Source organism: Sceloporus occidentalis, unplaced genomic scaffold (assembly GCF_023333645.1).
Source record: "Sceloporus occidentalis isolate IW3139 unplaced genomic scaffold, rSceOcc1.0.p SCAF_46, whole genome shotgun sequence".
Classification (NCBI taxonomy): domain Eukaryota; kingdom Metazoa; phylum Chordata; class Lepidosauria; order Squamata; family Phrynosomatidae; genus Sceloporus; species Sceloporus occidentalis.
In genome coordinates, this window is record NW_028317026.1 from 6,514,978 (window position 1) to 6,529,643 (window position 14,666).

The 14,666-nt window shown below is 36.9% G+C and overlaps 1 protein-coding gene across 1 annotated transcript; it reads right to left on the reverse strand.

Moving 5' to 3' along the window:
* Positions 1-7,783: 7,783 nt before the first annotated feature.
* On the reverse strand, positions 7,784-11,137 carry LOC149289380 (uncharacterized). Its single transcript, XM_089490749.1, has 5 exons — positions 11,108-11,137; positions 10,174-10,329; positions 8,963-9,091; positions 8,534-8,671; positions 7,784-7,873 (listed from the first exon to the last, which is right to left on the reverse strand). Exons 1-5 carry the CDS (start codon positions 11,135-11,137, stop codon positions 7,784-7,786), a joined length of 543 nt encoding a protein of 180 aa, XP_089346875.1.
* Between the last annotated feature and the right edge of the window lie 3,529 nt (positions 11,138-14,666).

A 14,666-nucleotide genomic window follows, 5' to 3' on the forward strand; every position in this document is an offset into this window, starting at 1 on the left:
TGTCTCAGTGCTGTGTGCCTGTTTGCATGCGAGTGTCTGGATGTGTGTGTGTCTGGTTGTGTATTAGTGTGAGTGCCAAAGACAAAGGAGGGGTAGGGAGAAAAGTGAGAGAAAGTAGAGAGATAAACCGAAAGGTGAGAGATAGAGAAAAATGATGAGGTAAAGAGAAATAGGATTAGAAATAAAGAGAACGATGATGAGAAAAAAAGGAAAAAAAAGAGAGATAAAGAGATTAGAGATAGAAAGAGGAGATAATGAGAAGGGGAGAAATAAAGAGAAAGAGGAGAAAAGGGAGAGATAAAGAGAAATGGAAGGAGATCTGGGTGCTGGGGCAAGTCCTATGTGTGCAATCTGGGTGCTGGGGCCAGTCCTATGTGAGCAATTTGGGTCCTGGGCAGTTCTGTTGATGCAATTCCGGTTTGTGCAATCTGCATGCTGGACAAGTCATATGTGCGCAATATGGGTGCCAGGGCTGGCCTTTAGGGTATGCAACCTATCATCTATGCTTGCGATGCAGATGCCTTTAGCACAGGGGTGGGGCATGTGTATGGTGCTACAAGTGATATGATAAACAGCTTATCATATGTACGTTATTCTATGACAACTATTAATTTGTATTATATGAAATTAAACTACTTTCAGAAGTTCATGCTATTAATCTGGCTCGTACAATCACATTCAAAGATGAGAGTACTAGTGTCTATGGTGAAACAGTTAAATAGTGAAATAGTGAAAATGTAAAAAATATATATAAATACTCCGCTTTATAGTATATTCCTACAGCTGCAGCCCTAAACAACACTCTCCCGCTGCTGATGTCCAAAAAACTATATCCACTTAGGGGCGCTCGTGTACAATAAACACTGCTTCTGTGTTTATCGTACAATCACAACCAGCACACATCTTTTTCATACAAGATGGTATTTAAACGTGCAGTCACCTCACAAACAGATCGAAGAGTGGAGTGCAATGGGGACCACTCATAATAATGCAAACAAATATATGTACTATATTGTCAATAATAATTATATCCCTGTCCAAATATTATAGGTAAAAAGGCATAGCAAGGTGAACATCTTATCAGCAGAGCAAACTGTAATGTCTACAGGGGAGTACCTACAGTATTTGGTACCGAGGGTGGATCATGTATGTGCCCCCCTAATACACAAAAAAATGAATGTTGGCAATAATATTTATTTCACAAACTTCTAACCTGTATGTCAACAGGAAAAAACTAGAAAACTGAAAAAAAAAAATTACTTAAGTTTAAATAAATATTTACTGAACAGATATGGTATAGCATAACTCCTATTACTATATAATGAGACAGACAATCATGGTGGTACAGTGTAACTCACATCACTATACACTGAGCCAGACATTGACAGCAGTGCAGTATAACCCCTATCACTATATACTAAGCCAGGCATTGACGTGGTAGGTCTTGGGATCAAGCTGAAACAGCAGACCCCCCTCCAACTCACACACACCCCTCTATTTGTATTACACTGTAAAAACATGTAATTTAAATATTAGTGTGAAAACAACTGTTTAAATCCAGTTATTTTAAATCAGGAAAGGCTTTCAGCAACACATTAAAACCTCTTAAAACCAGTGTCATTGACTGCACACCAGGGAACTTTCTTCACTTCTTAATGATTAAATAAAATCTGTCATTGACATTGGTTTAATTGTTTTAGCAATTTAAATATATGGTTACCTTTCATTATTACAATAATTCTATATCAGTAACTCTTAAATGCATAGCTATTGATAGTTACATTTAATGGAGTAAACAATAAGGTATTTTTAGTGCCTTCTGTCTAAAAACTATGGGACACTATTTCATTGTTAAGCACTGTTTCAACTTTATGTACAATTATGTCTATACCGCTCTATGTTGTTGAGTAATGTGTCTGTTACCTGCCCATCAATCATTCTGCTCAGGGTCTAGGGACTTGTGACTGGGTGACAAACACAATGCCAAGTTCCTGCAAATATAACTTTAAAAATGAGTACATGTTTATGTGTGTAGATCATTCTAAATATACATGGGAGCTCAGTGGCGTCTCCAGCAATCATATTTAGAGGGGCACATGGAGGGGATAGGGACAAAATCCTATTATATATATGTGTATATATGTATATTTATATTTATATGTGTCCAGTAAAATGGCAAAACTGCAGCACAGCACCCTCTAGTGTCTTACTACTAGAAAAAAGTAAAAAGAATAACATAAGAGTGCGGAGATGTGCTGTAACCACACAAAATAAAATACAGGAACCTATCTCCTAATTCCAAGATGATACAATGAGTATGTGCCTTCAGCATATGTTAAAGATAAAAACATAATATAGTGTAATATGTATAAAAAGTATATCTTTTAATCTCGGCTGTCTATCTTCTATTTATATCATCCCTTTTCCTTTCTCACTCCTTTTTCTCTTTTTTTTCTCGCTCTTCTATTTGACCCCCTTCCCATTAACTTTCCTCTTTTGTTCCTTTCTATCTCTTCCTTTTCCCTATTTTTGTACTGTTTATCTCTCCACTTTTTCTCTCATCTTCTTTATCTTTACCACACACCTTTTCCATATATCTACCCTTTCTGTTTATCACCTCTCATCATTCTTTTTAACGTCAGCCTGGTCTCCCGTGCAGCGGCAGTGATGTGTCCCTGACGAAGGGGTTTCTTTGTGGGCGTTTTTTGGACGTCCCGGTACGTCTATAGGGGAATGAAGGGGTTAATTTCATCTCTTGACTTAAACTCTTAAGGACACCCTACCAAAATGTGAGGGCAAAACTGAGAGGAAAAAGGGCACTGTTTTGAAAAAGAACCACTACACTATATATATATATATATTTTTCTCCTCATTATATGATTTAAGGTATTGGAAGAAACACCTTACAACAAAGAGACAACGTTTCAAGGTTGTACATTTGTTCAAATCACAGATATCACTAAAGTACACTATTTTTGTGACATTTTTTATGAGAGATTACCAATACATATACTATACAGCAAACATTGAAACTCCACATGGAAAAAAATATTCCCTTAACTGGCAAACCCAGTACTAGCTACTGTAGACCATAACTAGACCATCACATTCCAATATCCACCTGGTACCTTACGACTTCACAAAAGAACATGTCACTAGTCTTATTGATGCTTTTCTATGTATTAATGTATTAACCCATACAACTCATTGCTGGCATGCTATATGGTTTTGTTGAATAGAGATGGCTCTCTAAAATAAACCAATTTTCTTGCTTATTTCAGCTAATTTTTGCAAGAGATTGGCTTTGCTTCTTTTGCACATCAAAGTTCCTGTCACTCTGGCAGCTTTGAACACCTAATATAAATAGCACAAAAATGAATCCCCTGCTTTTGTGGCCTATTCAAGAAAATGTGTCATTAATTAAAAGAAAATATTGAAACAAAAAATGCATGACTATGGAATTTAGATGATCGGGTGTACTGTTAGAATATTATCCTGAATGCATCAGCTGCACTTCCAGACAAAGATGTTCACTCCACTCCTCCTTATGGCCTAACTAGTCATATTATTTACATCTCATGTTCTTGAATGTTAGTAGATATTCTATTACATTGTCACAGTAAGAACATAAGTGGTGTACATATTTGTTAAGAGGCAAGAACTCTAAAGGAGCAAGAATTTCAAAGCTATGTAGAGTGGCCTCTACAGGCTAAAAGTGGAAATAGCACCACAACTATTATAAATAATACAGGAGCCTGGAATGCAGGGTTGAATTGTGACAGTGATGAGGGCTCCGAGGTTACTTTACTGTCCCATTGCCTCTAATATCCCATTAAGCCCATGCAAAATACTGCCGGCCTCTGTAGGTAAAACATTGTGCTCCTAAGGGAGTCCTTTCAATTCTTAGCTCAAATAAGAACTGAGAGCCCTAGAAATCAAGACTGCATACCTGACCATTAAGGCAATCTTGTTTCTGTAAGGTAAATCAGGTCCTGCCAGCATCCTACATTTGGGATTTTTAATCAATCAAACTTACTTTTGTACATCTAGAGAGCTAACAGGAGAATATCAAACGGCGCAAAAGCTGTTATAACACTGACTAGCCTCAATAAAACAAATGATACTAATTAACTTGCCTTACTATTTTTAGGATTAGAACCTGGATATAAGGCAAGTAAATTAATCACATCCCTTTAAGTTTATCAATAGCTGCAAGGAGACCTCATGTTGTATGGCGTTAATTGGCAACCAAGCAATCTCATCAACAATAACATAAAGTGACAAGGCTAAATGATAATATTGTATGTGTTTAAAGACATATGGTGTCATAGCAATACACTCACAGAATTTCCAACTGCAAAATAATTGAACGAAGAATTGATGCAGCGTTTTTCCTCCCAAAGGCTTTGACATGCATGGAAGCAGTTATTTATTCCTGGGTCTCAAACAGAAATAACATCTCGTGAGATATACGTTTTAATGAGGTTGGAAAAATACATTCTAATTAACAAGGATGTTTTGGTCTACGCAAAATAATGTACCCAAGAGGATTTCATGTTGGATTGTACTTGGTATATTTATAAGCAAAGTAAAATGAAACCTTGGCTTGAACTGTGGTAATATTGCATAATTTGCTTGAAGGTCATTAGTATGGCACTCCCTTTAAGAGAAACAGCAGCACTTTTCCTCACACAAACATAAAATGCATACCTTCTTGGGGTAGTAGACATAGTGGACAAAGCGGTAAAGTGCCTTATCTTATATGGGGGGACCTTTTTATTCCTCCCCTTACTGTCCTGAAGATCTTTGGTTCCACATTGTCTAATGGCTTCGAACCATCTCCTCCGTGTTATCTGTAGTCTTGTCCTTCTGCCATGCAACACATGCATGTATTTCCATTCGTCTATGTGCATATCATATAACATGCAGGTGAACCAACACAATTTGCCCAATTGCCAGGTCAGGCCTGGGTAAAATGCTGTTTCGTATAAGGAAAACTAAACGTTTATCCATCATTTTCATCACTATCTTTTGTACTAAATGGCAGCTTACAGTCCATTGTTTTTTTAATTGCTGTGTACCCTTTAAATATGAATCAATGACAAATGATTTATAGGGGGCTGAAATTTCTTGTCATGAATCCACCCGCACAGATCTCCAGCGGAAAACCGATTACTGATGCTTTCTGTACCAAAGCTTGGAATATCATCTAGTCTGGTGACGACACACTTCATCGTTGTAGGTGAAACTAGTTGGCAAGAGTTACAGAGATGATAATGTGCCCTGAAATGCTCCACCAGAGTAGGAAGTGGGCAGAACATAAATAAGGTAAAAACCAAACATTACAAAAAATAAATAAATACATGTTCCTTGGTTAAATCACAAGGTGTTTTGACGGTAGCAGCACAAGTAGTGTAAAAACCACCAGACCACAGTCTACTTACTAAAGAGTCTATCAAAGAAAACATTTATAAGTAAGCAAATCAATGGTTTACTTCCACCCTCTTAATTCCACTGAGTATACAAATAAATTAAACTGCAAGTAGTATATCAGTCACAAAAACAAGGCAAATGTAAACTTTAGGGAACATCCACTTTGGAGTGAAATGGTTAGGCATTCTGACCTTTTTAAAATGTTTGTCTCTGTTCAATATTGGCAGCTGTGTTATTATAATTATTACATTTCGTTTAAAGAGCACCTGCTAATTCTTAAGCACTATTACAATGAGTGAGAAAACAATATACAAGTTAATAATAAGATGAACACTTAAAAGCCATACAGGAAAGGGCCCTGCTCTAGTGAGCTTACAGTCTACTGTGTACATAACCACAATGAATCTTTGCTGCTCCTGCAAAGCATCATGGTGATAAAAATTAGACCTGTGCATTCGGATTTGTGTGAATTGCAAATTTACTGAATTTTGGTAGATTCCGTGATTCATACAAAGCCACGAAAAACGAGGCCAGACCTCCCACAAATCAGACGAAAACAGAGCAAAAAGCCAACCACCACTGTCGCTTCTGCCTACTGCTTCCGCATCTTCTTCTTCATCTTCTACCTTCTCCGTTTATTCTTCTATTTTCTTCCACATATCCATGGACATAACCTGGCGGGAATGTCCACCCCCAAACGTCACCTAAAGCACAAGTCATATAAATACTTCCCGTTTATCATTTATAATAAATATAAATTTGATGTGTTTGAATAAACTGTGATATTTGGCAGTCAATTCCATAAAAACAAATAAGAGTACACATTATATTTTATTTACACAACACCAACATTTTATCCAATGCATTTTTTCAGTACAACTGACAAAGATTAACCAATACATTAGGTAAAGAGGACCCTGTTGCAAGCTTACATATCTATTTTATCATCTTTTAGCATTAGTCATTATGTTTGTTAAAATAAACAAATATATTCATAGCCGGTGAACTGGAATAAATCCCCCCAAAAAGTCACCTCTGTAATGTTATGCCGTCATAGTTTTTCACTAGATTAAAAAAACGTCAATTGAAAATGCATATAAAATTAAACTCTAATAATCCTACTATTACACATTTACATCTGTTTATGTAGACTAAAATATATTCAGAGGACATTTACACCTTTGATATTTTTTTTCTGTTTCACCACTAACATGACCTATTATTGGTTGCTCAGTTTGCATCGTTTTATAAGTTTATTATTGGTCTATTTAAGAAGGAAATAGGAGGTTTAGATGAGTACACAAAATACCTAACAGACAATGGGCTTTACAGCAATTAGGATGGCTTTCTGCTCTTCAGGAGATTCCTGGACAAGCGAGGAGATATCCCAGGCGGCAACCAACTATTTGAACAGATTTTACAGAGTCATACTTTTTATGAAGTAGTCTGGTGAATACATTTTGACATTATTGCTCCCCTCCAATAATTCTATGTCTTGCAATGGCTCTTTTGTTATTATTTTGGTATATACTGTTTTGAATTCTAACAGACATATACAAGCACATGCAAATTGCTGGTTTTGTTTGAATTAAGTGTGATGGCTGCTATGAAGGCAGTTGTCTTCAGGAAATCCACAAATTATATATATTATATATACACACACACACACACAACACACAAGTTTTAATACCACTTTCAACTTGTATTCCCCATCTATTCTGCTGAGCAAACTCCTTACTGGCCGTTTATTTGACGGCTTTTAAATCTAACAAAATAAGAGTCACCACAATGATACATTATATTCAGCATTTTTATTTCAGAAAATGAAGAAAAAAAAAAAAATACAAAAAAATATTTTATAGAAAATCATTTAGAATAATGACATACTAAAAATGTACATAACACTACAATAAAACATTGCTTAGAATGTTGAAGCTTTACCTAAATCTCGGCTACTTGCTGTGGAGGTAGGTATTATACGCATGTACAAAATGAAGTAAATTATATCTTAGGGTTTTTCTTGATCTGCAGAACAGAATTGCAAAAGGTATTTACAATTTTTTTTTTACACTAACAAAAAAGTGATATGTGGAAATTTAAACATATGGAAAGCTTGGAATATAGTATAATTTCTATGTGTACAAGACATTCAAAAATGTGTGCAGCATGTAATTACTTACACACAGCAAGCCAACATGATCAACAGTAGAAGACCTAATCATACCTGTAGTATGTTACCATGACATTTCTAAAGGAGGTAATATTTGGAGAATACAATAAATATTTCTGAGGCATATAAAGATTTACAGATCTAGAGCATAACTAGTTTAGTTGGAGAGTCAGTCCTTAATCAATAAAGACTTGTTTTCCTCATAATCCTAAGAAACTCTTGCTCGTTAATTTCGCCATCACCATCACGATCAGCTTCATCAATCATTTCCTGTAAGAAAAGTAGAGATGGCATTATATATGGGGTTTACGGAAATATGAATAGCGGGAGTGTCACTGATATCAAAGCCATTCATGGTTTCCAAAGGAAAATGACATTTTTGTTAAAAGGTCACTATTGGGAAGTGTAGGGCCAGTCTAACACAACATCTTGGCCAAATGAGAATGTGGAGTCTTTAGTTGAAGGAAGAGGCATCTAAGAGCATGAAAGTTTATGTAATTTAAGATCTTTTTCAACATTTTCCCAATAAAAAGGGATCAACTTAATACTTCCACACATTAAGGCATTAACAGATCTGTGTCTGGTTACAGAATTACCTGAAATAATAAATTGCACTTGCATTGGTACTGCCAGCAATGTCCTTTCTGTCTGAACGCACCACACACACATTACCATAATATGTTGACGCTTATACCAAACAACAAAAATAAAAACATTTGTAAATTATAGCTAAATTAGCATTTTGTGTCTGTGCAAACTGTAATTTAGATTTGTGGGCTTTGAGTCCAGCACACATAGATATAATAGCGAGCTGGAATTGCCCAGCATGGTTCTATCTTCATTTTTAAAAATGTTGTCTTGGTTTACAGAAGTTAAGACAAAGTCTATGTCTCAACTTCTCAACTATGTTTAGATATGATTTTGTTGCACCTGTAGTTCCTCGTCTGTCAAGTTTTCTCCCAATTCCTTGGCCACCCTTTTTAGATTCTTGAAAGAAATCTTTCCTGTTCCGTCGTCATCAAATAACCGAAAGGCCTTCATGATCTCTTCCTTGGAGTCCTTCTCACTCTAGAAATAAAGTGGATCTTATGAGTCTGTCCAAGCATAAAAGTGGTGAACAGTTCTGTGGCCCTACAAAAATAGTTGGAAGAGCACACATACTAAAACCAAAATAAAGGTGCACCGACAAAAAATGTGGGGGAGATTTTAAAAAAAAAAAAAAAGGGTATTAACCTTCCGTCATAACTGTTGATGCTATTGCATCGTGACATTGAACTGGTACATATAATTATTGTACATTGTCCTCTATGTACAGTTTTTGCATATACAGTATGCTGGACTATTTTCTTTGTCTCTTACCATTTTCTGCGTCATAAGAGCCAAGAAGTCTTCAAAGTCAATGATGCCTGAACCATCCTTATCAATATCAGATATCATTTTTTTCAATTCTTCTTTTTTCGGCTCAAAGCCCAAAGCCCTCATAGCAACCTGTCGATTTAAAAAAAATAAATACAAAATTAAATATTACAAACAGATAATGACACCGTTGGAGCACCACTAACCTCCAGTTAGTCTCGACCAGTGACCACTTACATGCCCAGCTTTTATTCTGCAATCAAACTTCCACTATGGAAGAACTGTGTGTAATATATATATATATATATATATATATATATTCTGTGAAACTATGTCCAACTGTCTCTATTTAGTGATGCCGTTTACAAACCCTGGAATATCTATTTTTGACTCTACATTCCTGTACTTTTCTTCTGTATAAAAAGGATGCTTCATATTATAAAGTTCCCTGATTTACAGTTCAAGTTGATATCTTTTTTGGGCCCAAATAAAGTTTTAGGCAAGCATGATCTAAAACAGGATCCAAATGTAATTAATAAATTAAATTAACAGTCGAGTCCACAATGTATTGTTCTTTTTAATGCATGCAGGGGCTCATATTGTAGTTTACTAAATGAAAATTGGTTCATGCATTATTTACTAGAGTTAGGAAATTACTTCTACTCACTTCAGCCCCCTGGCTGTCTCTTTGGTACTTCTGTACATGCTCAGGGACAACCCTACGGAAGCAGCAACTAATTGGATGTATGCTAACAAAACACGAGTGTTCAGATAGCATGTAGATGATCGGCCACTGCTACTCTCGTTGACTAGGAAGTCTTTAACTTACTTTTTTTTTTATTGGGCCGACACAGAAAACATACGTTAACATGAGCTTCAGAGGTCTCTGCTTCAGTATATGCAGTCAAGGAAGAGTTCAATCAGATGGAACGCTCAAATAACTAAAAATACCTCAACTGCTTGCATGCAGTAAATTGCAAAAGGGAAACCAGTAAAACAAAAACAAAACAAAAAACCTCCCAAAAAATACAAAATAAAATAAAATTTAAAAAATAATAAAGACTCCAGTGATGTAACCATGACATCATAAGGATACCTGATGTGTTTTAAGACCTACACTAAAAGCTCCAATAGCTTACAGGGGTAAGACACCCAGTCATGAAGAGGTTAAGGATTTTTTTGTAAAATGTTCATATAACAAAAATAAGACTTGCCTTTAACTCTTTCACATCAATAGTGCCAGATCCATCCGTATCAAACAAATCGAACGCTTCCCGAATCTCCTGTTTCTGTTCCTCGGTCAGCTCGGGTTTGACTCCAAGTTTTTTGCGCTGTGATACACCCAAACCAGGCTTCCTTAACACAGATGCCTAGATGGGGGGGGGGGGTATAAAAAGAAACACAAAAATAAAGTTATGGCGCTGAATCCAAATGCTGAGCAAAAAAAGAGCCTTATATATATAAAAAAAATTCAAATAAATAAAAAATTGCAGCATTTTGCAAATGGCAAAGTTGTATCAATGCACAGAATCTCAGAATAACCATATGCATTAGCCGCAACAATACTTTTCACTATTGAATAAAACATTAGTGGTTGATAAAAATGTATATGGAAATATATCAACTTTACACACATTTGCAATTTTTTTCACAATTAAAACCATAATAAGAGGTAACTGTGTTAAAGTGCCCCATGGATGAGGGGGCTGCACATTAAGGTGTTAGAACTATAACTCAGTCTGCCTGGATCCATACAGAAGGTTTAACAGTTTTACCAATAAACACTAAAAATGTGACACTAGTGGGCAGGCCACGAGATTCCCACCCCTATGATTTGCGATCAAGGAACTGCTTGCATGAGCTGGTTAGTGGTGTAATGATGGTGGCCGATGTACGCTCTAGCGATGTATTACATTGCCGTCCGTTTACCGCACGCAGAAAACCTACCATTTCCTTGAAAGCTGCAGGACTGTAACAGGCGAGCTCCCGGCGTTCAGCGCTCCCTTTAAACCAATTGTGCCTGTTACCCAGCTACAACCCGACTAACAACACACTCCCGAGGGGGGTGACACGGCCCCTTTTCGCTAACACCCGCCTCCGGGTTTCCATCCGCCCAATCCCCTTCCGGCATGCTGAGAACCGGCCCACCATAAAAATCGGCGCCTGATCTGCCGCCATTCTAAATGAACGTTGGCAAAAGAGACGCTTAATGGTGGTTTCCATAACAACAGACACGCCCCCTCTCAGAGTGACAAAGCTGCCCAGCGATGGGTAACTAGCACCAGCGTAAGGGGGGAGGAGCTGGCCGGACTGCTATGGCGGAGGATGGGAGCAGACAGGGGCAGGGGAGGGAGCTGTCAGTCAGAGAGGTTAGTTACTATGGATATAAGTGCAAGGTATTATTTTATTGATTTATATAGCACCGTCATATTCCGCAGCGTTGTACAGTAGGTATTAGGAATCTCGCAATGTCTACCCGTATATCCATATATTGTTAAGCTGTCTCCGAGCTGTCTTGTAAGTTGCTGGTCTTCAGGATGTCTCCAGGGTCCAAATGTTATCAAATGTCTTTCATACTGTTTGCCTTCTGTGTGATGCACTGCTTCTATACCCATCGTACAGCGCTGCAGAAAATGATAGCGCTATATCTATCTATCTATCTATCTATCTATCTATCTATCTATCTATCTATCTATCTATCTATCTAGTACTGTAAAACTGCTGGTATTGTACTCGCATCTTTATCCTATTGTGGAACAGTTGGAGAGCTGGTGTATTTCCTGCATATTATTATAGCAGGAAATCCTACTATATATATATTGCCGGCACTCATGGGACTTGTTTTTAAATGATTTCACGAAACTCCGTATTACAAGTCAACGTTTCAGTCTTTTTATTTATAGACTTTCATCAGGACATGATTTATAGTTAAATTCATCAGCATATGTGGCGCAGCACCATTAAAATGTATGCTTGTGTTACAGCAGTAGTAACATTTTAGAATAGGTGCAGAAGGAGCATTAGATTATATTAGTAAAATGTTGTTAAACCAGGCTGGCATATTTCTCCTTTAACAAGGCATTTTTATATTCTGCAAAGAGGCATTAAGTTCTTTGATGCATTAAATTTGGGATGTGTCCCCAGTTGGGTCTTGTCACCCTGTCCTAAGAAAATATTTTAGAATATTTAATCAGAAATAAAAGGAGAAGTGTAAGTATCAAACGAGAAGATCTCATGCACCGCAGATTGCAGTTACTACCAGTTTAAGGCAAATTGTCTTGAGTATTGTAAGTAAAGATAATTACTTACTAAAGAGAATTACTGTCCAAAACATGGCAGCCTGTGATGGAAACACATAAAGATCTGCCAATCTCAAAGCTAAAATCATTTGACAATAGAGTTTATCTTAAACAGCTTAGTAACACTTTCAAACTTAGTAACACTTTTTGTTTATTCCTAGAAAATTTTGGTACAAAATGCTGTGGCTGTTGTGAAACCAAGAGATCACACGGGACTGCAGGAATTATGTGCATTGGCAAACTCTGTAAAGTCTTTTCTGGGACCTGTAAAATCACACAAGTTTATTTTTGACCAATACACTAACGAGTGCACTTTGACCTGCTCTTCCTTCCGACTTTTGGAGAGTTTGGATTTGACAAGTGCAGTTGGTCAGCTTTTCAATGAAACTGTTCAAGTTCATCACAAGATTTATAAAACTGGAACAACAACGCTGTTTTTCCTTGTTGGGGCATGGAGCAGTGCTGTCCTTGATTGTCTTCGGGAAGGAGTGCCTGTTGCAGTAATAGCTTCAGTAATGCTAGATGGACTTAATTCCTGTATTGAGCAAGTTCAGACTTTACAGCAATCTGTATACAGTATACTTCACACAAATGACTGTGTAAATAAAACAGATACTCGGGATCAAAACCGTTCTGATTCACAGGGCGTTCATAACGGGGCCCAATTTGAACAATACTCAAAGTCTTCTGTTAAATATATTAAACATGTGCCTCAATACTGGGGACATAAGGAACACTCTATTACCAAGGCTTATAGGAACAGGCTGACTCACAGTAGATACTTTACAGATCATGAAAGAAGTTGCCTTCAGGATAAAGGTGTAAGGTCTAATGAACTTCCGTGCAAGACCCTGGGCCATTTGGCAAAGGCTCTCTGTCACGGCAATCCAGAAATCATGAACCTGGTAGAAAACGCTTTTAACCGTCTTTATGAAAATGGTGCAGAAATGAATGGCAGTAAAGTTTTCTCCCCTTCATCCCAGTTTCACATTTGTTGTTTTCCAGGTCTGTCTGAAGAACATTCAAAAGCTTCCTTTGGGTATACAACTTTAGTATCTCTTGAAAGTGCCACTGTGGCCAAGTTTCTTGAGAACAAGTCCTTGCATATACTTCTTTTAGATGGCGAATTGACTGAAAATTATCGTCATTTAGGCTTTAACCATTCTGCCAACCTTAGAGTGGTGTCCAGTATTGCTAGTGGTGGGGATACCATTTTAGATGAACCATGGACAAACACAACTTGTAGGACACTCATAGAAGCAAAGATTGACCTGGTGTTAGTAAGAGGTGATGTGTGCCCCCTTCTTATGTCACTTTGTGTTCAAAGGAACATCCTTGTTGTCCGTCAGGTGAAACAAAATGTTCTACAGGCATTTAGCGAGTCTACAGGAGCAGAGCCGGTGGTGTATGTAACACAAATTAATCAGTACTGCATAGGTAGTGGAGCTTTTGTAAGTTTGTATACCAGTGGAACCAAAGTGATAGAAACAAGCCAAAGAATTGCTGTGAACATAATGGCACCAAAACTGAACCTTATTACAGTAACGCTTTGTCACAGGCTACCGTCAAAGCTGCAGGTCATGGAAGATCAGTTTTGGACTTGCTCATACAGATTATACCATGCTTTGAATAATCAAAAAGTATTTTATGGAGGTGGAGCAGTTGAACTTTTGTGTCTCAACCACCTCAAGGAACTTGAAACTATTCAAGATTACGCAGGTGAAAAAGAATCATTTTTTTCTGTGTTATCTCAGATGACTATGAGGGACATACATTACAAACCATTTATTTTGAGATGTCTGGCTAAGGGCTGGTCTAAATATATCTCTATTCTTCTTTGTAATACAACTGAATTTTCTTCAGAGCTGGATGCAATGACTTTTATACAGAATGAACTCCAAAACATTAGTTGTTGTTATTCTCCCTCAGAATACATTATTAATGAATACACTAAAAAAATTACCGTAGGCCCTTGCTTTACAAGTGGAGTTCTACCTGTCTATGATAATGTTATTCCGAAGGTGGAAGCCTGGCGGTCCGCAATACATTTGGTTCTTCTGGTTCTTCAGACAGATGCAGAGATAATCTCTGCCTTCGATGCACACAGAAAACTATTAAAGGCAGATATTTCTAATGGAGAATATCTATTTTTATAAATTGTTTTCTCTGTCTAATATTCTATTTATACTTTGTTTATTTTAGGGCAAACCAGAATGTTTCTAATGAGGACTTCAGTTGTAATGTAGAGACAATTTGTGAGCCACACTGACAAGTCACTGCTGGACTTTATGCCACATAGTCAGCAACATGAATAAAGAGGTTATTGTTTAATAGGTTGGAAATATGTGAAATAGTAAATATGTTAAGACTATATGTTTAAAATAAATGTAGATACAGACAAAATTGAG